The sequence below is a fragment of the Chiloscyllium plagiosum genome, unplaced genomic scaffold (genome assembly GCF_037043375.1).
Source record: "Chiloscyllium plagiosum isolate Xiang-an unplaced genomic scaffold, Cpla_swu_hap1 HiC_scaffold_3, whole genome shotgun sequence".
Taxonomy (NCBI): Eukaryota; Metazoa; Chordata; class Chondrichthyes; order Orectolobiformes; family Hemiscylliidae; genus Chiloscyllium; species Chiloscyllium plagiosum.
In genome coordinates, this window is record NW_028270141.1 from 30,634,735 (window position 1) to 30,658,679 (window position 23,945).

Below are 23,945 nucleotides of genomic sequence, written 5' to 3' on the forward strand. Positions count from 1 at the left end.
TAAACCTCTGAGATCTGTTCTACTTCTTAGTCATGGTGAAGAATTCGTTTCCCATCGGTCTTTGCAAATATGCAAATCACTTGCGTTTCTATTGGTGAAACCGAGCCCTCCTCCTGCGATTGCACCTTGCAACACTTGTAGCCAATATTGCTACGAGCATCCCAAGTATTGGAGGTGGTGAGTGAGGTTTGTCCGAACGTAGGTACTGTATGTTTTCAATTATACAAGCTCAGACTTTGGTTTTGTCTTTGTACATTTATCTTCCATTGTTCCTGACTTTTTGGGTTAAGTTTCTCAGTTTAATTCTCCCTTAATTTTGCTTTCGTTAGTTCAGAGAAAATGTTGAAAGACAACTTCTGTAGATTTGCAAGGAACGCTGACATATGCGAGTCAATGTGTTTCTTGAAATAAACATATCATTTATCGTTTATCCAGACCTGCTCAATAATTTCTGCATTGTTCCGATTTTTAGCAACGCCAGCTGTATTTTAATTTTTGACTATTTGTGACTGTTCAAAACTAGGTACAGATCCTTGAGAACAAATTCTTAGGAAAAGAAATTAAAAAGTTGGCCAAATGACAGGAGACAGAATAGTGACCAACTGTTGATTTTTGGGTTGAAAGAAGGAACATGGGGTTCCCTGGAATCGGTCCTAGGATCAGTTTTTCCTGATTTGTATTAGTAAAATAGACTTGGATATATTGGACACAACTTCAAGATTTCCAAATGACGAAAATGAGAAGTAAAATCAACTATGTGAAAGATATGGATTCAAGAGGGCACAGGCAAGCTGATCATACGGGCAGACGCCTGAGAAACTATTTATAGGGCTACAAGGAAATGGCTCGAATAAAAACTGAAATTGCAGCATCGACTCAGCAGATCCGGCACCACCTGTTCAGAGAAAGCAAAGTTAATGTTTCAAATCCAGTGACGCTCCTCCAGAACTAATAGTAGCACGGAAAGGGTGGTATACATACTGAAGATAGCATTTTGAGGTGGGTGGAAAGGAGTTAACGATTGGTGGAGATGGAGCCCAGAAATGACAGCTAAGCAGATGAAGTGATGGATAATGGTAAGCTGAATTGGGAATGGGAGGAAGTGGAGAGAAAGCTGATAATGGGAGTCATAAGTAGGACAAAATTGGCTGGTTTGAAAGTAACCTGGGACGCAAAGGTGGGTAAAGGTCATTGAAGATTATGTTTAGGTTTAAAGTCATTGAACTTAATACTGAGTTTAGAAGGCAGCAGGGTCCTTGGGGAACATGAGATGCTGTTCTTCCAGCTTGTGCTGAGCTTCACTGGAGCACAATAGTAGGCCTGAGACAGAGATGTTGGACAGGGACTATGGTGGTGCGCTGAAATGGAAGGCAACTGGAAGCACAGAGTCAAATTTACAGAAAGAACGTAGGTGTTCCACAAAGCAGTCACAGTCTGCACTTCATCTTGCCAGTGTAGCGGAGACAACATGGTGAATGCTGTAGGCTAGTCTGAGTGAAATACAAGTAGATCGCAGCTTCGCCTGGAAGATAAGTCTGGGACAGTGAGGTGTAGGGAGGTAAATGGGCTGGTTTTACACCTTCTGCAAATGCGTGGATGGGTGCATTGGGAGTGTGTGGAGGTATTAGGAATGGAGGAGTGAACCAAGGTGGGAGTGGGGGTTGGGGTGGGAAGGGGTTGTGGAGAGTGGTGGGTTGATGGTGGGGGTGGAAAGGGGCTCTGGGATGGGGGGGGTTTGTGGGTGGGGGTGGAAGGGGCCTCTGGGGATGGTGGGGGTTTGTGGGTGGGGGTGGAAGGGGTCTCTGGGGATGGTGGGTGTTTGTGAGTGAGGGTGGAAGGGGGCTCTGGGGATGGTGGGGATTTGTGGGTGGTAGGGGCTTCTGGGGATGGTGGGGGTTTGTGGGTGAGGATAGAAGGGGGCTGTGGGGATGGTGGGGGTTTGTGGGCATTGGGGGTGGGAAGAGGCTCTGGGGGTGGTGGGGGTTTATAGGTGGGGGTTGGGGGTGGGAGGGGGCTCTGGGCGTGGTGGGAGTTTGGGGCAGAAGGGGGCTATGGGAGTGGTGGTTGAAGGTTGTGGGTGGGGTGGTGGGGGTTTGTGGGTGGGGTGGTGGGGGTGGTGGTGCTTTGTGGCTGGAGGTGGTAGGGGTTTATGGGAGTGGTGAGTGGGTGTAGAATGGGGTTGTGTGTGGGGCTGGTGAGGAATTATGGGTGAGGGTGGTGGGTGGGGGTCAGGGCTGTGTTGGGGGCAGTGGTGGTGGACATTGATGGTCAAGAGGTGGTAGCCACAAACTGGAAATTCTGAAAATGACGTAAAACATCAGAGAAATCATGGATGAAAGTGGATTGGGACTGTACAAGCCGAGAAATTATCAGGTCAAGATAGGAAGCGATAAGTTCCATGGCACAGAAACACCTGTTTGTGGAGTTTAAGAAGAAACTATAAAGGGGCTATGCAGGGTTGGGGGCTATAAACTTGGAGGCTGTCAGAGGAAAGATCGCCAGGTAAAATGATATTACTGACTGTAGTGGACACAATATCCTGATGTTCAATGGTGGAGGGAGGTTGGAGGAGGTGTCCCAGAACTGTCACTCAGCCTCCGAATTGTAGAGATCAGTTTGTCAGATGACAACAGCACACCTTTTGTGGACCTGAATACAAATAGCTGGGATGAGTATTGGTCTATCTGAGATTTTGTTGTAGTGAGCTACCAAGATATGGGTAGAGATCCAAAAGGCTCCTTCTGTAACTAACCATTGTGTAATTTAAATGCTGTTGTGAAAGATAAAAAATAAGCTAAACCATAGAGCTGCTGGATGAAATTTCGACCAGTTTTTCTCAGTGGTCACCTGTCTCTTCAAATCAGAGAGTGGTAATAAAGTATGCTAAATGTAAAATTGCTCTAAGTACACTTTTGACAAGCTTTTATTATTTTTTCTTTAGAAATAGATGCAAAATCATAAACAATAGAATGTAATTTTGATGAATAAAAGTAAGCTATATTTAGTGGCAGTGTCATTAATTCTAATTGAAAGAATTAACTAATTTGCATTTATCTTCCAATTCTCGTGCCAATAAAAGATGCATTTTTTCTACTCTTGTGATCTCGTGTGCACTGCACAGAATGCTTCTGTCAGTGTTGATTTAACTATAGCCCTCGGTCCCAACAGTTAAATAACTTTTGGCATCCATAATCTAGACTTGCATCAGCTCATCAGCTGCAGATTTCTGCCCCATTATTGTGTTGAGGAAGCTGATATGGGAGGAATGGATCACAGAGCTGATTTCACATTACTTTTTTCTCCTCTCCTTCATTCTAGGAAAGTAAACCAGCACAGGATGTCCAAGCCCAAGCTTCATTATTTTAATGGAAGAGGGAAAATGGAATCAATTCGCTGGCTTTTGGCAGCTGCTGGTGTTGAGGTTGTGTATAAGAAGAATTAACTGTTTTATGCATTGTATCGCAGTTAATCGCTCAGCTTAAGAATATATATATGTTATCAGACTCAAAGTGTATATAAAGTTACTCATTCATAACCATCAAAACTAAGAAGCTATGAGTGAGTAGAGGACTCGGTATACTATAATGAGCATACCTCCAAGTTACAGCTCCACGTTAGAGATTTTAAAGTCTTTCTGTCTGTTGAACCATTTGCAGGTAGTTCTCTTCCAAAACTGATACCTTTAAAGTAATGTTATCATAGGACAAACATTGTTATCCGTATATATGGCTGTAATGTGCTAACACAAACCAAAACTACATTCTCCTTCACCATCTCATCCTCCACAATCAAGGACCCCAGTTAGAAAATATTTACTCTTTTCTTTGTTGAACTTACTTTTCTAATCAACCTGTTCTGAGATGTAATTACACATCTCTGGCATGGGTGGGAATTAAGTCTATGTCTTTTGGTTCAGGGACTGGGACACTGCCACTGTAACACAAGAGGGGCCCTAAACAGTTACTCTTGAATGCTGGTTTCTATTAATTACAGCTGACATTTAAGGAGTTACAAGTCTGAAAGTTAATACATTATACTGTGTTGTTTCCAGTCATTCACAATGGATCAAGAGGGTAAGTACATTTGCAGTGATTATCATTTCTTCAGTATGGCTGTCGCACAGATGGGGCTGAGTTTTTATCTGTTAATAGAAGGTAGGAAATCACAAAATATTGAAATGTTTTCCACTCATTTCAAATTTCAGTGCCTTCCTGACCATGCATTGTTTTTGTGTGGCACTTTTGTGGGTCAGGAATGCTTTGGGTCATAATTCTGCACAGACCTCTTCATGTTAATGGGAACTTGCAATGTACAAATTGGTTGTGCTTTTCCTATATTACATTGCAACGTCATTGGCTGGATACTGTCTTAAAATGTCTTTCTTTCCATTGACTTTGTGAATTGTACTAGATGTTAGTATTTGTATCTGTCACCTACATGAAAATAAAGTGAAGAAAGTAAAGGTTAAGATCCATTTCAACACTTTTAAAAGTTAATTACAATGTCTGATATGTGGGCCAAGCCATGTATTGGGAATTTGTGCTGAGTTATCTGTCTCCAGGTTTCTAAAATAGCAAAGAGACACATCAGCCACAATTCTTCCAACTATTTGGTATCCAATTACACCCATGTTGCAGAAACAATGAGTTAATTTCAATTTCTTTGTAAAAGACTTCCTGATCATGGCACTCCTGATAAGTACAGTCTGTCTCTATTGTGTTCAGTTCCAAGTTCAGAATAAAGGCAGTTCACAAACATGTTGACACCACAAAGTCTTATTGGGGTAAATTAAAGTTTAACTCCGTAAGATTCAAACCCACATTGAGATTGCAAAAGATTCTGAATGCCCTTCATTCTGCACTTTGAACTAAATCAGTTATGGTGAGTAAATATTTGATGAAATCACTGAATGCAGTCTTACTTGTATTAACTATGACTAGAATTGTTCATAAGTTAGTAGAATGAAATGGGTGGCAGAGATCACAGCACATGCCTGAGGGGGTATTAGCTTGATGAATTGGACCTCCACCCACAAAGGCATTAAAGCAAGGGTGTCATCTGCCAGTCTATTCTGCCTTGTTTCGGTGTCCCTGTCAAAACTTAGTTGCAGTTCAAAAGAGTCTCCTTACGCAATCACGCAGTTTGCTCTGCCCTGGGCCTGCCTCTATTGGCAGGTTGTATTTAGCTGCATATAATTACAACAAAGCTGAAAATGTGTTGCTGGAAAAGCGCAGCAGGTCAGGCAGCATCCAGGGAACAGGAGAATCGACGTTTCGGGCATAAGCCCTTCTTCAGGAATGAGGAAAGTTTGTCCAGCAGGCTAAGATAAAAGATAGGGAGGAGGGACTTGGGGGAGGGGCGTCGGAAATGCGATAGGTGGAAAGAGGTCAAGGTGAGGGTGATAGGTCAGACTGGGGTAGGGGCGGAGAGGTCAGGAAGAAGATTGCAGGTTAGGAAGGCGGTGCTGAATTCGATGGATTTGACTGAGACAAGGTGGGGGGAGGGGAAATGAGGAAACTGGTGAAATCCGAGTTCATCCCTTGTGGTTGGAGGGTTCCTAGGCGGAAGATGAGGTACTCTTCCTCCAACCGTCGTGTTGTTGTGGTCTGGCGATGGAGGAGTCCAAAGACCTGCATATCCTTGGTGGAGTGGGAGGGGGAGTTGAAGTGTTGGGCCACAGGGTAGTTGGGTTGGTTGGTCCGGGTGTCCCAGAGGTGTTCTCTGAAATGCTCCACAAGTAGGCGGCCTGTCTCCCCAATATAGAGGAGGCCACATCGGGTGCAGAGGATGCAATAGATGATGTGTGTGGAGGTGCAGGTGAATCTGTGGCGGATATGGAAGTTTCCTTTGGGGCCTTGGAGGGAGGTGAGGGGGGAGGTGTGGGCGCAAGTCTTGCACCTCCTGCGGTTGCAGGGGAAGGTGCCGGGAGTGGGGGTTGGATTGGTGGGGGGTGTGGATCTGACGAGGGAGTCACGGAGGGAGTGGTCTTTACGGAATGCTGATAGGGGAGGGGAGGGAAATATATCCTTGGTGGTGGGGTCCGTTTGGAGCTGGCGGAAATGATGGCGGATGATGCGCTGTACATGGAGATTGATGGGGTGGTAGGTGAAGATGAGTGGGGTTTTGTCCTGGGGAAAGGTCACCCTGAACAACTTCTCTTTCCAATCCTCCCACTTCCTCCAAACGAAAGGCACCACCCATGCCCTCCACGTCCTCCATGATTTTCGCTTCCCCGGCGAAGAGCGCCTCATTTTCCGCCTAGGAACCCTCCAACCACAAGGGATGAACTCGGATTTCACCAGTTTTCTCATTTCCCCTCCCCCCACCTTGTCTCAGTCAAATCCATCGAACTCAGCACCGCCTTCCTAACCTGCAATCTTCTTCCTGACCTCTCTGCCCCCACCCCAGTCTGACCTATCACCCTCACCTTGACCTCTTTCCACCTATCGCATTTCCGACGCCCCTCCCCCAAGTCCCTCCTCCCTACCTTTTATCTTAGCCTGCTGGACAAACTTTCCTCATTCCTGAAGAAGGGCTTATGCCCAAAACGTCGATTCTCCTGTTCCCTGGATGCTGCCTGACCTGCTGCGCTTTTCCAGCAACACATTTTCAGCTCTGATCTCCAGCATCTGCAGACCTCACTTTCTCCTATAATTACAACAAATCCTATTGTATACATTAGGTCATTTAAAAACTCAAGTACAATCTGTATTACTTTAGTGGTATACATAGAATTGGATATGTTTTGTTATCTCCCTTTTCTTAAACTTCTGTAGTGTATTGTTTTAACATTTATTTTGTAGTTGGGAGTGTAGTCCTGGAAATGCACAGCAGGTCAGGCAGCATCCTATTGAAGGACTTATGCCCGAAACTTCAATTCTCCTGCTCCTCGGATGCTGCCTGACCTGCCGTGCGTTTCCAGCACTGCACTCCCGACTCTGAGCTCCAGTATCTGCAGTCCTCACTTTCTCCCACATGTATTTTGTAGCAAACATTTGTATTGTGCATTTTAAGTAGTGAACTAGTTAACTTAAATAGTTAGCTATTAGCTTTCAGGCAAGATTTCATTTCTGTAGCAGCCTGAAAGTAAAGCAAATGTTCAAGAATGGGGTCTGGACTCCTTGGGTCATGACCCCACATGCACCTCTTATGGGGTGCTGACATTGTGAGCCCTTTAGGAAGTTTGAATAGGGCAAGAGATGAAGGATAAATCCTTAACCAGTGTGCAATTCTAATAAATCTCTTCTGTACCTTTCTATATCTTGATATTCTATGTAAAGTGTGGTGCCTAGAACAAAGCACAGTTCTCCTGCTGAGGCCTAACAAGTGTTTTGTAAAGATTAACCATAATACTCTTGCTTTTGTATTCTTTTCTTTTATTAATAAAGTCAAGAATCCTTTCTATTCTCTGAACAGTCTTCCCAATCTGTACTGCTTCTTCAGAGATTTGGGTACATGCCTGGAGAAGCCTCCATCTTTGAAATTATATCACATAGTTTACCTTACCTCTCTTCATTCCTCCTCCTACAACGTATCGCTTCACACTTGCCTGCACGAGATTTCACTTAACTGGACTGTATTTTAGCCACCTGTTAAGTCTTCTTGAAGCTTGTTTTGGCCAGGCGTGACTATATTTTTGAGTTCTCTTTCAGCTGCAGACTTTAAAATTATGCTGTGAATAGCCAACCCACTTTGTCAATAAGTATTGAAAAGCGTCAAAGCACTAAAGTAATTCTGTAAATGCCAATGTGTACATGTCCCGTCTGAAAAGTAACTGCCCTTCATTCAATCCCCTGTGCTATATCCATTGTCTGCGGATGCTGCATTCTGACATGTTCTCCCTCAGTGGTGATTTGCCACTCGCATGAATGAGTGAGAAGAGAGCGATTTAAAAGACATGAGGGGGAGATTTTTTTGCACAGAGGGTGGTTCACGTGTGGAATGAACTTCCTCAGGAAATGGTTGGTGTGCGCACAATTACAGTGTTTAAAAGACATTTGGATACATGAATAAGAAAGGTTTGGAGGGATATGGATCAGGAGCAGTCAGGTGGGCCTAGTTTAGTTTGGGATTCTGTTCGGCATGGACTTGTTGGACTGTAGGGTCTGTTTCCATGCCGTATGAGTTGATATCACTTTACACAATGCTGTTTCAGGCTGTTTTACACCAGTTATGCCAGGTTGAGGTAGTTAATATTGACCCCTGTAGGTGTTCAGTTGTGCAGTTACAAAAAAAAATGAGGGAAACTCCGAAGATGGACTTTCAGATTTCAAAGAGCTTTCTTCTCATGGAGGTAAGAGATCACTTGAAGGCATGAGGGACTTTGCTTATCACATTTACTTTAACTTGTGTGCCAATTTCTTTCTTCCAAAGTCAGGAAACCTTTGAAAGAATGTGACATGTGGTGCATTTCAACATTGTTTGAATGGTAGCTGAGGTATGAGGTTAGTTCTAACTTTGGCACTAAGAATGAAAAAGTCAAATTACCTAACTGGATGACTGCCTGTTATAAATCTGTGCTGATCTTTCATTCAATGGGAATCAACAGAAAGAAAAATTGGTTGTGATGAGTATTAGATGATCTCACAATGAATTGATTAACAATGGAAGAATCTTCTAATTAGGTTATATTTTATGCAGTTCCAGTATTTCAAACTAACCTTTCAACAAAGATGTGACAGTGAAAGCTGTCAGTTTTTGATGTTTGGATATAAAACTCATTCTACTGACTGTACGTCCATTCAACTCAGAAAAGAAACATTGAACAGCGTTGCAAAAATAAATCTGCATGTTTGAAATATTTTATCAAGCATCTTGTACTAATTATTTATTTCAGTTTGAGGAAGAATACCTTGAGACCAGGGATCAGTATGAAAAGCTACTGAAAGGTAGGTAGTATATATTAAAAGTGGGTTCGAAATTGGAATATTGTCTGTCTATTTGGGCATAAAATGGGTTCAAAGCATGCCAGTTTAGGAGTGGGATTTGTCACCACTCAGTGGGGTAGCCTGATGGAAGGTAGGGCTTGCTTTCCCCAGAGTCATCACATAAGTTAAAAACGTCTTTAAAAAAAGGTAGGAATCGTCAAGCTACCTGATTTTCACGCCCAGATTAGTAGAAAGCAAGGAGCTGATTTTTCTACTTAACAAGAAGCACGCTTCATTACATGTCTTTTTCTATTTTAAAAATATACTTTATTCATAAAATATCTGTGTACATACATATGTGGTCACAAAAGCACTTCAATTCTGTAGTTGCATAGCAAGTAGACAAACAAAACATTTGACTTTGACTGTATCTGAAAAACCAAAGATCTCTCTTACAGATACAATACTAATATTTACATATACTTGATGCACTCAGAGGATCGACTAACTGAATGGAGCCCCATTTAGCTTCAATAGGAAGGCCTCAGACAATATTTTTTCCCCACTGCGCCTTGGCAGCTGCTGCTCCAGGATTTAGTGCGACCCTCCGCATATAGTCCTGGATTCTAGGTTCAGGAAAACAACTCAACTAAATTAAATAAGCACTTTGAATTAAAACTCCAAGCCCTTTATAAAGTTCCCTTTACACTCAGACAAGCAAACATGTAAAGAAAACAACACACGAGCCGAGGGAAATCTAGGAAAACAGTTCCATAGTCTTGTTCACAATCTGGTGAGGTTGGTGGAGGAAGTTTTAGTTTAGATGGATCAATTTTGAGGGATGCTTGGGCATCTGTCTTTAGGTTCAGATGAAAATCATTTTGATATCAGGAGAGGCTATGCACCGTGTGGGCGGCACGGTGGCAGTGGGCGGCACGGTGGCACAGTGGTTAGCACTGCTGCCTCGCAGCGCCAGAGACCCGGGTTCAATTCCCGACTCAGGCGACTGACTGTGTGGAGTTTGCACGTTCTCCCCGTGTCTGCGTGTGTTTCCTCCGGGTCCTCCGTTTTCCTCCCACAGTCCAAAGATGTGCAAGTCAGGTGAATTGGCCATGCTAAAATTGCCCGTAGTATTAGGTAAAGGGGTAAATGTAGGGGTATGGGTGGGTTACGCTTCGGCGGGTCGGTGTGGACTTGTTGGGCCGAAGGGCCTGTTTCCACACTGTAAGTAATCTAATCTAATCATATTTCAGATTTTAAATTTGCTGTATTTTACCTGTTTTTTTTTTCTAATTTGACTACCTTTTTAAATTAAAATTATTTCTTTACCTGCAATGCATTATTTTTGAATATTTATGATTTTCTTGATCATGCCTGAGACTATATTTGGTTTTGTTTTCCACAACAGATGGAGCTCTCCTATATGAGCAGGTACCTATGGTCGAAATTGATGGAATGAAGTTAGTCCAGACCAATGCTATTCTGAACTATGTTGCAGCAAAATACAATCTTTATGGAAAAGATATCAAGGAAAGAGCGCTGTATGTCACATTTGGATAAGTCTTCTGATTTGAAAAATTTATGTTGTTAAAAGTGAAAACTGTACCATTAATCTTACTCCAGCAATCAAGGATTTGCATATTTAGTCTAGGCCAATTACCTGCTCAATACTGAGGGAGTGCTGCATTAGTCGAGATACTGGCTTTAAGAATAATGTTGTAATGAAGAAATTGGTCAGGTACGGTGTTACAGTTAAAGAAGTTGAATGGACAATTCGGAAATAATTGACCAGTCTTTGAGGCAAAATATGATTTGAACAGTGCTAATCTTTACAAAGAAAGAATTAGTAAAACAGATCAGCACAAAATGTGAGGACTAATGTGGCAGGCTATCAGTGTGGAGTTTGCACATTCTCCCTGTGTTGGCATGGGTTTCCTTCGGGTGTACCAGCTTCTTCCCACATTCCAAAGATGTGTAAGTTAAGTGGATTGTCCATGGTAGGTGCAGATTACAGGGATAGGATAGGAAGTTTGGGCTCGGTGGGATACTCCCCACAGGGTTGGTGTGGACTTGATGGGCTGAAGGGCCTGCTTCCACACTAAGGTTTCTGTGATTCTATGATTCATTTGGTCATTTGACATATTTAACCCTGCCTTTGTTTAGAAATGCAGTGTCTTATGAATTACTCTAGAATATGTGTCTCTGCCTCCTACCTAGGTGATGATTGGTCAATGTTTGTTAGGTGCATTGAGGCATTACTCCAAAGCTTGCTTATTTTGTCCCCATTTTTAAACCCTGACCCCTTGTCCCACAGTTGTGCTTTAACATGAAATTGTGATCTGTGGTAATCTTTTCAAGCACGATTTGTATCTATTCTTTCTAACGTTTCCACACATTCTCCTTATTCTTAGGCTGCAGATTTCGCACTTGCTCAGTCTGTCGTCTCATACTTGACGTAAAGTTCTTTGTGCCCTTTGCTTCTGGAACTTGTAGATTTCTCATTCCTCAGTGATCAGATCTAGATAAGGTGCAGCCTAACCAAATCATTGTGCAGCTACATGGCAACATCATACATGTACTCCATCAATTTGTCTGTACAGCTTAAAATTTTGTTTGCACCAGAAAGAATAGCAGGCTTCTGTGCATAAAAGTGGGCCTCTTCAACATTAAAATTGGCAAGAGTGCCAATTCACCAATTTGTCCTCAATTTTCATATCTAATGACAAAATAACAAACCATTGTTGCAACACAAAAATCAATATCTGATTTCTGCTTAATGTTCATTTAATGTTGTCAGTTTTTCTATCCTTAAGTATGTTTGCAGCAATTTGTGATTGTATTCAGCTTGGAAAAGCAATGACAATTACTTCCTTGGCAACATTTTGTGATGAGGAAATTTACACTTGCCTGTAAGAACCACATGAAAAAAAGATGGTCATAAGACTGAAGCTGTTTTGTTCTTTCTAATTTCATTTGTCAAGTTTATCTTTTCACAAAGGAAAGGGGTGTTCTTCTCTATCTGCAGCTCAAAACTGATTGTTTATTTCACTGAGTATTCATAACAGTGACCGCATTTATCAATCAAAAGACACATGGGGGCTGCGAAAGGGGAAACTCATGGGTAGAACGATATGGGTGATTTCACTGGGTTTCCTATTATCTGCCCAACCCATCGTTCCTAGTGCTATCACTCAGTCCTGCCAGCTGTCGCCACATTATTGACATTAGGTATGGCCTGTTGAGAATTGGGCCTAAATTGTTGAATCATAGAATAACACAGCACAAATGTCACTGTTGTAGCTGTGCTGGAACAGCCTGGCTAGGGGAGTGCAAGTCTTTGATACTACAGCTGGGATATTGTCAGAGTCTGTAGCCTTCACTGTACGCAGTGTCGTCAACAATTTCTGGATATCACATGAAGTGTATCAAATTGGCCAAAGTCCGGCATTAGCAATGCTGGGGACCTCAAGCCAAAGTCAAGATAAATCATCCAAGTGGCACTTCCGGTTGAAGATGACAAATTATTCAGCCTTCTCTTTTTCACTTACTGAGGATGTTTTTGGGTCTTTTTTATAAGACCATAAGACATGGGAGCAGAAATTAGGCCATTCAGCCCATCGAGTCTGCTCTGCCATTCAATCATGGCTGATAAGGTTTTCAGTCCTATTTTCTCGCTTTCTTCCTGTAACCTTTGATCCCCTTGGTAATCAAGAACCTGTTTATCTCTGTTTTAAATATACTCAATGACCTGGCTTCCATACCCTCCTGTGGCAATAAATGGTACAGATTTCCTCCTGTTAGTTGTTGATTATACCCCATCGTTCACAAGATGTGAATTGATCTGGTCTATTGTTTCACTTTTCTCTACCGAACGCTGCCTCACCTGTTTAATTGTCAGGCATTCTGTTTTGTAAATTCACCTCATGTTTTGGGTGTTGCTCCTGGCATGTCCTCATTAAAACTAGGATTGGGAGGCGGCAGGAGGCTTATGCCCGAAACGTCGATTCTCCTGTTCCTTGGATACTGCCTGACCTGCTGCGCTTTTCCAGCAACACAGTTTCAGGAGGGCTACCCTGTCATGTCTGTTAGTTGTAAGCTCTTTGTTCTGGGATAATACTTAGAAATATTTTGTGCATTTTCCCTCTTGCTTCTATATGTCTTTAGTATGGTGACCAGAATGTGCATGGTGTTCTAATTACAGTCTGACCAGATAAAAGTTTATATCCTTTGTGAGTTTAAGATAAATTTACCACTATTGAGTTCTATACACCTTAAAATAATTCCCACAGATTTGTGAACATTTTTAATTCGCTTGTTTTTAATAACTTAATTATCCAATTTTTTTTGCCATTCTACCCCAGTCAACAGCTTCTTTTTTCTAAAATGGAGTGATGTTTCTATTTTTCCAAATGAATGAATCAGCCTTCGTTGACTGTCTGTGCGTTTGCACGTTCTCCCCATGTCTCTGTGAGTTTCCTCTGGATGTTCTGGTTTCCTCCCACAGTCTGAAGGTGTGCAGGTCAGGCGGATTGGCCATTCTGAATTGCCCGTAGTGTCTAGGGATATGCACAGTCATTGGGTTAGCCATGGGAACGCAGGATTACAGGGATAGATTGGGGAAGAATGAGTCTGTGTAGGATGCTGTTTGGAGGGGCAATGTGGACTTGACGAATCAAATGGCCTTCTTCTGTACTATAGGGATTATATGATTCTGTGAAACTCAATGCCTAATGTTGGCTTGACTCTCTCAACTACCATTATTGACAAGAAATCTCAAAGTTATTCAAGAATATTGTCAATGAGAGTAAAAAAAAAAGTTGCTCTTGTACTGTTGAAAAAGTGTTTGTTATAATAGTGAAATGTGTATCTCTGAAGATTATCCATATTGTAGTTGGGGTGCATTGAAGCAAGTTTGGGAAAGCTGGACCGATTTTAAACAAATCAACACAGGAGCATATGCTCTGTAACAAAAAATATCATCTTGTTTAATGGCAAATAAAAGTAGACAATCTGGCAAAAAAATTCAGTAATTATGGTTACATACTTGTACATTTTTTTTAATCACAGAATTGACATGTATGCAGAGGGAGCCAGAGATCTGATGACACTTGTGATGCGTCATCCATTTCTTCCTTCAGAGCAAAAGGACAGTGACCTAACACTGATAAATAACAAGGCCAAAAATAGATATTTCCCAGCATTTGAAAAGGTACATCGGTGTTACACTAGCTACAATGTTAATCGAGATGAACCTAATCTCATTTTGACTTCTTTGTTTGGCACTGTTTGCAACACAGATAATTATGCGTGCACACTTGTTCGGGAACATATACGTGCATGCTCATTCGGGTACATGTACGTGCACGCTCATTCGGGTACATGTACGTGCACGCTCATTCGGGTACATGTACATGCACGCTCATTTAGGAATGTGTTTATGCATAGTTCCAAACACAGTATATCATCACATAGACCTTATGTGCGGACATCATGGTCAAACACAATTCTGCACATGCGCAGGAAAGCATGTGGAATTTTTGAGCTGCGGTTCAGTGTTGGGGAGAGAGGAAAGGGGACATGGAATCCCTGGGAGTAAGGAAAGGAGAGAGGACAGGGAATGGGGAATCTCTGAGTGAGGAACGAAGAAAACCTAGGAGGTGTGGGATGAGAGTGGCTACAATGAGGGCCCAGGAGTTGTGAGACTCCCCCACCCCACCCCACTTTTCCCTTCCACACATCCCCGTGCTAGCTCTCTCTTCTCCCACCATCTGAAATATTCTGTTCTCTCCTGGCTCCCTATCTCCCCCTGTCCTGATTTCTATCCCTATGACTCCTGAAATCTATGGGGGATCTCTGATGGCTGGTGCCTGCAATTGCGGCCTTTTTTGTGTTCTTTCCTGGGATGTGAACATCACTGGCAATCGCAGCATTTGTTGGCAAACCCTAATTGGCCTTGAAATGAGTGGACCATGAGGCAATTTCCAAGGGCAGTAAATCCCATTGTGTGTGTAATGAATCACATGTAGGCCAGACCAGGTATGGAGGCAGATTTCCTTCGCTATAGGATATGAGTGAACCAAATGTGTTTTTACATCAATTGATGTTCATCATTACTGAGGCTATGCAACTAACTTCAATTCTAGATTTTAACTGAAGTTACATTGTCTGCTATGGTGGGTTGAAACCCATATGCTCAGAGAATCAGCCAGGCCTCTGGATTGAGGTAAAAACAATGACTGCAGATGCTGGAAACCAGATTCTGGATCAGTGGTGCTGGAAGAGCACAGCAATTCAGGCATCCGACAAGCAGCAAAATTGACGTTTCGGGCAAAAGCCCTTCATCAGGAATAAAGGCAGAGAGCCTGAAGCGTGGAGATAAGCTAGAGGAGGGTGGGGGTGGGGAGAAAGTAGCATAGAGTACAATAGGTGAGTGGGGGAGGAGATGAAGGTGATAGGTCAGGGAGGAGAGGGTGGAGTGGATAGGTGGAAAAGGAGCTAGGCAGGTCGGACAAGTCCAGACAGGTCAAGGGGACAGTGCGGGCTGGAAGTTTGAAACTAGGATGAGGTGGGGGAAAGGGAAATGAGGAAGCTGTTGAAGTCCATATTGATGCCCTGGGGTTGAAGCGTTCCGAGGCGGAAGATGAGGCGTTCTTCCTCCAGGCGTCTGGTGGCGAGGGAGCGGCGGTGAAGGAGGCCCAGGACCTCCATGTCCTCGGCAGAGTGGGAGGGGGAGTTGAAATGTTGGGCCACGGGGCGGTTTGGTTGATTGGTGCGGGTGTCCCGGAGATGTTCCCTAAAGCGCTCTGCTAGGAGGCGCCCAGTCTCCCCAATGTAGAGGAGACCACATCGGGAGCAACGGATACAATAAATGATATTAGTGGATGTGCAGGTAAAACTTTGGATGTGGAAGGCTCCTTTAGGGCCTTGGATAGAGGTGAGGGAGGAGGTGTGGGCACAGGTTTTACAGTTCCTGCGGTGGCAGGGGAAAGTGCCAGAATGGGAGGGTGGGTCATAGGGGGGCGTGGACCTGACCAGATAGTCACGGAGGGAACGGTCTTTGCGGAAGGCGGAAAGGGGTGGGGAGGGAAATATATCCCTCGTGGTGGGGTCTTTTTGGAGGTGGCAGTAATGTCGGTGGATGATTTGGTTTATGCGGAGGTTTGTAGGTTGGAAGGTGAGCACCAGGGGCGTTCTGTCCTTGTTATGGTTGGAGGGGTGGGGTCTGAGGGCGGAGGTGCGGGATGTGGACGAGGTGCGTTGGAGGGCATCTTTAACCACGTGGGAAGGGAAATTGCGGTCTCTAAAGAAGGAGGCCATCTGGTGTGTTCTATGGTAGAACTGATCCTCCTGGGAGCAGATACGGTGGAGGCAGAGGAATTGTCAGTTTCCGCTGTCCGCTGTAGTGGCCGGTATATTGGGTCCAGGTCGATGAGTTTGTGGATGAGTGCCATGCTTCTAGGAATTCCCTGGCTGTTCTTTGTTTGGCTTGCCCTATAATGGTAGTGTTGTCCCAGTCGAATTCATGTTGCTTGTCGTCTGTGTGTGTGGCTACTAAGGATAGCTGGTCGTGGCGTTTCGTGAACATCAACTAGCCACAGCAGACAGCTGAAACTGACAACCGGAAGCGGCAGTGACAGGCCACTATAAATGCCGGAGGAAACACCACAGAAGCGCTTCACAGGAGGCTCCCAAGCACTGAGGATGTCACCTAGACAGGGGACGAAACGTTTGCAACAAAAATTTCCAGCTCGGCGAACAGAACCACAACAGTAGTGGTTATGTATGGGTAGCAGTAGTGAAGTGGCAGAATACAGAGACTTAGGCATGCACATTGTCAAGACAAAGTGCTTTAGTTGGTATGATGGTTGTGTCATGTCTGCAAGGATAATTGGGAAATGGATTTTGTAACATGGGCATGATTTTAAAAGCGAATGGACATTGAGCCCTCTCAAAATAGTTGCCATCAGGTAAGTTCAATTTGTGATTTCAGAACAGGCAGAGATATCAGGCTGAATCCTCCTATATTATGGCCAGGTGTCATTTTTGTGTTTCCCTTTGTGAACCTTGGTGATTTTTTTTTTCTTGCATAATGTCCCACTATACACATCATTAATGATACAATATTCTTCCACGGTGCTGCTCTCGTTGTTTGTGTGCCTGCTGTGGCAGAAGTGCCTCCTGCTGAGCAGAATTCCTGGCTTAAAACGCCATTAATGCTTTATCCAAATCCCAGCTGCACACTAGTTCAAAATGCTGCAAGCCAGGAACAAACATTCCAAAATTATTGCCAGTCACATTGCTGAGAAAGGGAAGCTGGCACCTGGCTTCACTGATAGGAGCCCTGGAGTTCTGCGATGGACGGGTTGGTGGAGAGGACGGTACAACTGGAAAGTTGCAACATCAAAAGTCTACATTTGGTAAATGATGTGTTCAGAGCTGAAAATGTGTTGCTGGAAAAGCGCAGCAGGTCAGGCAGCATCCAGGGAACAGGAGAATCGACGTTTCGGGCAGAAGCCCTTCTTCAGGAATGAGGAAAGTTTGTCCAGCAGGCTAAGATAAAAGGTAGGGAGGAGGGACTTGGGGGAGGGGCGTCGGAAATGTGATAGGTGGAAAGAGGTCAAGGTGAGGGTGATAGGTCAGACTGGGGTGGGGGCGGAGAGGTCGGGAAGAAGATTGCAGGTTAGGAAGGTGGTGCTGAATTCGATGGATTAGACTGAGACAAGTTGGGGGGAGGGGAAATGAGGAAACTGGTGAAATCCGAGTTCATCCCTTTACGGAATGCTGATAGGGGAGGGGAGGGAAATATATCCTTGGTGGTGGTGTCCGTTTGGAGGTGGCGGAAATGACGGCGGATGATGCGCTGAACATGGAGATTGGTGGGGTGGTAGGTGAGGATCAGTGGGGTTCTGTCCTGGTGGCGGTTGGAGGGGCGGGGCTCAAGGGCAGAGGAGCATTCCCCTATCAGCATTCCATAAAGACCACTCCCTCCATGACTCCCTCGTCAGGTCCACACCCCCCATCAACCCAACCTCCACTCCCGGCACCTTCCCCTGCAACCGCAGGAGGTGCAAGACTTGCGCCCACACCTCCCCCCTCACCTCCCTCCAAGGCCCCAAAGGAAACTTCCATTTCCGCCACAGATTCACCTGCACCTCCACACACATCATCTATTGCATCCTCTGCACCCGATGTGGCCTCCTCTATATTGGGGAGACAGGCCGGCTACTTGCGGAGCGTTTCAGAGAACACCTCTGGGACACCCGGACCAACCAACCCAACCACCCTGTGGCTCAACATTTCAATTCCCCCTCCCACTCCACCAAGGATATGCAGGTCTTTGGACTCCTCCATCGCCAGACCACAACAAAACGACAGTTGGAGGAAGAGCGCCTCATCTTCCGCCTAGAAACCCTCCAACCACAAGGGATGAACTCGGATTTCACCAGTTTCCTCATTTCCCCTCCCCCCACCTTGTCTCAGTCTAATCCATCGAATTCAGCACCGCCTTCCTAACCTGCAATCTTCTTCCCGACCTCTCCGCCCCCACCCCAGTCTGACCTATCACCCTCACCTTGACCTCTTTCCACCTATCACATTTCCGACGCCCCTCCCCCAAGTCCCTCCTCCCTACCTTTTATCTTAGCCTGCTGGACAAACTTTCCTCATTCCTGAAGAAGGGCTTATGCCCGAAACGTCGATTCTCCTGTTCCCTGGATGCTGCCTGACCTGCTGCGCTTTTCCAGCAACACATTTTCAGCTCTGATCTCCAGCATCTGCAGACCTCACTTTCTCCTCAAATGATGTGTTCACCCAATTCGTATTCCTTAGAAAAGTATATCAAAGAAGTCCTGCCTAGTTTGTTACAGAACAACTTCGTCAGCTGTCCAACAATAAGCTCCTCAGCATCCAAGTTTATTTGCATGTTTAATATAAAATCTTTATTTGTTTTCAACTTGTAGGTTCTCAAGAGTAGTCAAACTGGATATCTGGTTGGTAACCAGCTCAGTGTTGCTGATCTACACTTGCTTGAGGCTATCTTGATGATTGAAGACAACGCATCCCAAGTTCTGTCAGAGTTCCCTTATCTGCAGGTATGCTTTACATATTCAGTCAGAAAATTTTCATCACAAAGGGACTTGACGGAAAGACTATGAATGCACTAAATGTGAAAAAACCTAAGGTTAGAAAGGACTGTGAAACTTATTCTGCTTTCCAGAGTAAAATAAAATATGTTCAGATTGATATGGTTACTCTGCAGAATTAATATTTTTGAATATGCGTCTTGATTTCTTGAGTTTGCACATGTTGTTAAGTGCTTTATTGATGCAGGAACTGAAAGAGTGAACATGTATTCACTGGAATTCTTCAGACTGTCTCTGGAAGCTCCATTGAACTTCCAATTAGTAAAGAGTTTAGAGTCATGTCCTTTGGCCACTAGCACAGCAGAACCCTTTAGCGACCTGTGAGCACCACAGGGCTGGGGTTCATCATCACTCCGGATGCTGCTGATATTTTGGTTGGATTTTGATATGTTTCCATTCTAATTTTCATAAACATTTGATTTGGTTTTGTCACAGTACCATACCAGTGGCTGTCTAACCATTTTAAGGTTAGTACAGTCTCTTCCTTGCCTTCGGCACCTCTTTAGGTCAGAATCCAATTTAGTAGACCTATTGTAAAAGTGAGGTTTGGGGCTGGGAGCTCACCTTGCCTGCCTTATTTAAATGCAAAGGACTAGTTTTTAACCTACAGGAGCATACAGGATCAGGACTGGACACAGGATTAGAACAGAGAAAATTATCAGCTTGTTGGAAAGCCTGCTTCAAACCACTGAATTATGCAATTCATTGTAATGTGTTCGGTTGTGTGCAAGTAAACCCCTCAGGGCAACTGGCCTGCCGATCAACGTATGTTAATCACTCAATTATTGCAATATTGACTTTTGTTTTGAACCTGAAATTCGGGTTCATGGGTTTCACAGTTTTGTGGACCTTGCTAGTAAAAGCAAACAAAACGCACGGTAACACTTCAATAGACTGAAACCGTGTTAGGAAAAATATGCCAGTAAATACTATTATGACGGTAGCGAAAATTGACTATTAATATTCAACTTCCATCATTCTACTTTAATACCCGAGATTTTTGTGGCCTGAAAAGTGTTTTTAACAAGGACAAATATCCACCTAAAATGGTTGCTGTAATAATCTGCCTGGTTTGAGTCAAGCTCAAAGACCCCATCTGTAAACAAATGTCAGTTGTCCCTGGAGTTAACATCGTTGTGAAAAGACACGGATCTCAACTCCTGATTGATGCACAGCTTTTCAGAAGCTTGGAGCATGTAGCTTGAGAAAACAATACAGATCCGGGAATTTACACCCTCTGCTTCCGAGTGGCAGAGGGGAGCAAAGGAAAATGGATTTGTGAGCAAGGACTGGAAGACATAGTTCAGCCCCAAGCTCAGACATTGTTGGTGAAAAGCAATTTGAAGTAACAGCAACTGAGGACCCTAGGGCATCTGTGGATTTATCATTATGGAGGAAATAAGGCAGAAGATAAACAATTGGACTCAACTCGTTTCATTCTTCCATCTCATAGATTATAAGAAAACTTTAACCTGTGACTGTCTTAACTGTCTATAGGAGAATACCCTCGCCCCCTTCCCCATTCTTTGTAAGCTCATTAACTGCCTCTGTATGTGTGCTTGTTATCATGTTTGTTTGGGTAATAAAGCTGCACTCTTTATTACTCAAGGAACCTTTGGAATTGACTCTCCTTTTTGATCTAGTTAATGAGGTTTAATTGAAGTATGATAGCTACATGCTCAATGCAATGTTAAAAAAAATCAATATTTCTTGCGGTTGGCCGAGAGGGAGTCAACAAAACGGATCTGTGTCCCCTCGCACCTTGTCATAACTACTGAGAATTTAATCTGCTTATGGGACAGACTTTCTCTTTGTACTTGTAGTCTTTCAGCACTTTATACACTTTGGAGGTCTCAACTCCACTTTGAAGGTTTGATAGTCTGCCCTCCACTTTGGAACTCTGATCTATAAAAATGAATTTCAGTGAAAATAAGATAATCCACTAGAAGGCGGTCGAAACAAACAATCTGACAGGAAAACCTTAAAATCAGAACAAAGCCAATGAACCTGAAAATAAGATATGGAGGTGTCACAAAGGACTGACAAGGAACAAGATTGGCAAAACCATGGTAGTGTTACACAAATGTCATCACAATCAGCTAGAAGTGAAAGTGAATCACCAACCAGTGCTATTTATTTGCCTTTTGAAGTTGCATAATTGAGTTAAATCTTTTCTTTTCAGATGATCACATTGAGATATGACTAAAATTCAGGACATTTCATATTTTGGTGTATGGTATCCTTAATACCATAAGCCTTTATGTTGTATAAATCTAGTATTTTAGCTGCAAGTTATGAAGTCAGATTATGGAAGTTTTCTTTTAAAATTGGAACACCCAGCATTATTCTCTCTCCCTATCTTTGTTAGTGTGATATTGTTGAAGAATTATATAAAGCTCTTGCCTATTTGTTTTAATGGGTTGAAACCTTGGTCGTCTTCATCACATTATTGCATATTAGTATTGTGAAAGTACTCATGGATATTTATATTCATGTACGCACATGCACACACACACCTTCAATTCAAATGTCTATTTGAGAGATGCCAGTAATGCGTCTTGCTGATCAGCTTGTGCTGCTGAAGAGTAGCTGAGCCTAATAAGAGTCTTTCAATGTTTATTTCCAGAAATTCAAGTTGAAAATCAGCAATATCCCAAGAATTCAGAAGTTCCTGCAACCGGGCAGCCCCAGAAAGCCACCACCAGATGATCATTACGTTAAAGTTGCAAAAGAAGTTCTCAGATTTTGAGAGGAATGTTATGAACTGCACATCTCAAAGCTGAATTCCAATTTTAAAGATAAAGTGTCTTTAAGTTAAATTCCAAAGCATTTGATAATCATATTGCACTAAATATAGGTCAAATCATCATAATTTTAACATTTTAGATTTCAATCTGCATTCATGGCTGATAAATATTTTTGATTCTCTGAATAATTCCAAGTTTATCTTGTAAAAACAAATTTAATGCTTTCATTTCTGAACTTCTGATTAAAATGTTGAAAAATGGCTGTTTAATGGCAGGAGTAAAATCTATAAACAAAGTATGAAAATGGTGTTTTGTCATTTCTATTATTTAGCAATGTTCAGTGTCATTTTCTAACTGAAGGATTTTACCAGAGAATACCATAGAATCCCTACAGTGTGGAAACAGGCCATTTGGCCCAACAAGTCCACACCGACCCTCCGAAAAGTATCCCACCCTGACCCATTCCTCTATTCCATAACTCTACATTTCCCCTGACTAATACACCTAACCTACACATCCCTGAACATTATGGGCAATTTAGCATGGCCAATTCACCTAACCTGCACATCTTTGGATGGTGGGAGGAAACCGGAGCACCCAGAGGAAGCCCATGCAGGCAGGGAGAGAATATGTGAACACCATACAGACAGTCGCTTTGAGACTGGAATCAATCCCGGATCCCTGGCACTGAGAGGTGCAGTGCTAACCACTGGGCTTCCATGCCACCCGTCAGTGAACAATCAGTGAAGTTTGACTGGTCAATTAATTGTCTTGCACACAAAGCAACCAGATGCTATTTTGAAAGTTGGAATGAAACATTAAAATGAAATAACCTAATGCAATCATGAAATACAAAATGTTCACGCAGAATTTGAAACACTAATAGATCAGTCACAATCTTCGTGAATGGCAAGTAGGTAAAAGGGGTCAAGTGACCTACTTGTACTATTTTATTGGTTTATGAAACTGTGTTCATCACTAATATTTCTGAAACTGACAGTAAATTCCAGAGATGGTACATGTGCAGTTGTGGAAATGTAGAAATCTCAAGGTGAAGTGTTGAGAACCCATATCACTTTCTTTAAATTGTAATCAAAATAGAAATCAATTCACTCCCACTCACGCTTTTGGTCTTGTTATAAATACGCTTAAAAAAATCTTGAATCTTGTTGACAATATGTAACTGCATTTTAACTGCATATTAAAGTTCTTACTGATAAACTGTCCCCAAAAAGATAATTTTCTATTTGATGACTTCTCAGTAATAGATTCTGCTAAACATTAAGAAGTTCCATATTGATATGATAAGTTAGTGTCAACTGTTATCACATTTAATTCATCAATTGTCAAATTTGAAAATTAAGAAGTGAAGTAACTTACAAGAATATTTGCTTAACGGCATCACTTTCCTTGGAGGCCTGGAAAACTATTGACTTTGACAGCAAATTGATGTTAGGAAAGGGGAAATCTGCAGAGATGGCTAGATCTTTGTGGATAGTTTTCTTCAATGTTATATCAGGGTGCCATTTGGTCACTACTGACCACAAACTCCAGTCTTCTATTTTAAAAGCAGAAAACTTCAACGAAGTGCACTTGGGAATTATGAAAGGTTTAAACCTCGCTATCTGGTGGGAATCATTACGAAGGGATTCTTTCAGAGTCCATGTATTTCAGTTAAACATTTACTATAAAAATTAAATATCAAATCAAATATACAAATCAAGTAGTCTAAATGGCTCAAAACACATTAAAATACACTTCAAGATTGTTGAAAGGTTTGTACCAAGATCATAAAATTTGGGCAGAGGAAAATAAAAATACATGATTTTAGAAAAAAAACTTTAATTACTGTAATTTTTCTACACTGCCGCAAACAGCTGCCTGTTCACTTTTACACCATATTAAAAACATGTTTTGAAAATAAAATTCTGCTTCAACTCTTCATTTAGAAACACCAGTAAATAAGTAAACACAAGTTAATATGAAACAAAGTGTTGCATTTGTCTGGTCAAAATTCTCCAAAGTCAGTTTGTGCAATTCCACAGATTTCAGCAACCAGCCATCTCATTCTATATAGAAAACCTATATTGGTATTTATATATACTCTCCCTTCTTGCATCTTGCAAAACTATTCTATTATAATACTTAGAATACAGCAGCTAATATAATTATACACCATATGATGTAAA

General features: G+C 42.7%; 1 protein-coding gene across 1 annotated transcript; it reads left to right on the forward strand.

Moving 5' to 3' along the window:
* Positions 1-156: 156 nt before the first annotated feature.
* On the forward strand, positions 157-22,063 carry LOC122541942 (glutathione S-transferase alpha-4). The gene is made up of 7 exons (XM_087978331.1): positions 157-202; positions 3,319-3,421; positions 8,837-8,888; positions 10,276-10,408; positions 13,935-14,076; positions 18,827-18,958; positions 21,636-22,063. The coding sequence occupies exons 2-7, from the start codon at positions 3,338-3,340 to the stop codon at positions 21,756-21,758; spliced, it is 666 nt and encodes a 221-aa protein (XP_087834457.1). The 5' UTR covers positions 157-202; positions 3,319-3,337; the 3' UTR covers positions 21,759-22,063.
* Positions 22,064-23,945: the final 1,882 nt, after the last annotated feature.

Bases quoted from the DNA above. Each gene is read 5' to 3' on its own strand.
- LOC122541942 (XM_087978331.1), top strand. From the start codon at position 3,338: ATGTCCAAGCCCAAGCTTCATTATTTTAATGGAAGAGGGAAAATGGAA. The intron at 8,889-10,275 runs GTAGGTAGTATA...TTTCCACAACAG, and splicing joins GTATGAAAAGCTACTGAAAG to ATGGAGCTCTCCTATATGAG. The intron at 14,077-18,826 runs GTACATCGGTGT...TTCAACTTGTAG, and splicing joins ATTTCCCAGCATTTGAAAAG to GTTCTCAAGAGTAGTCAAAC.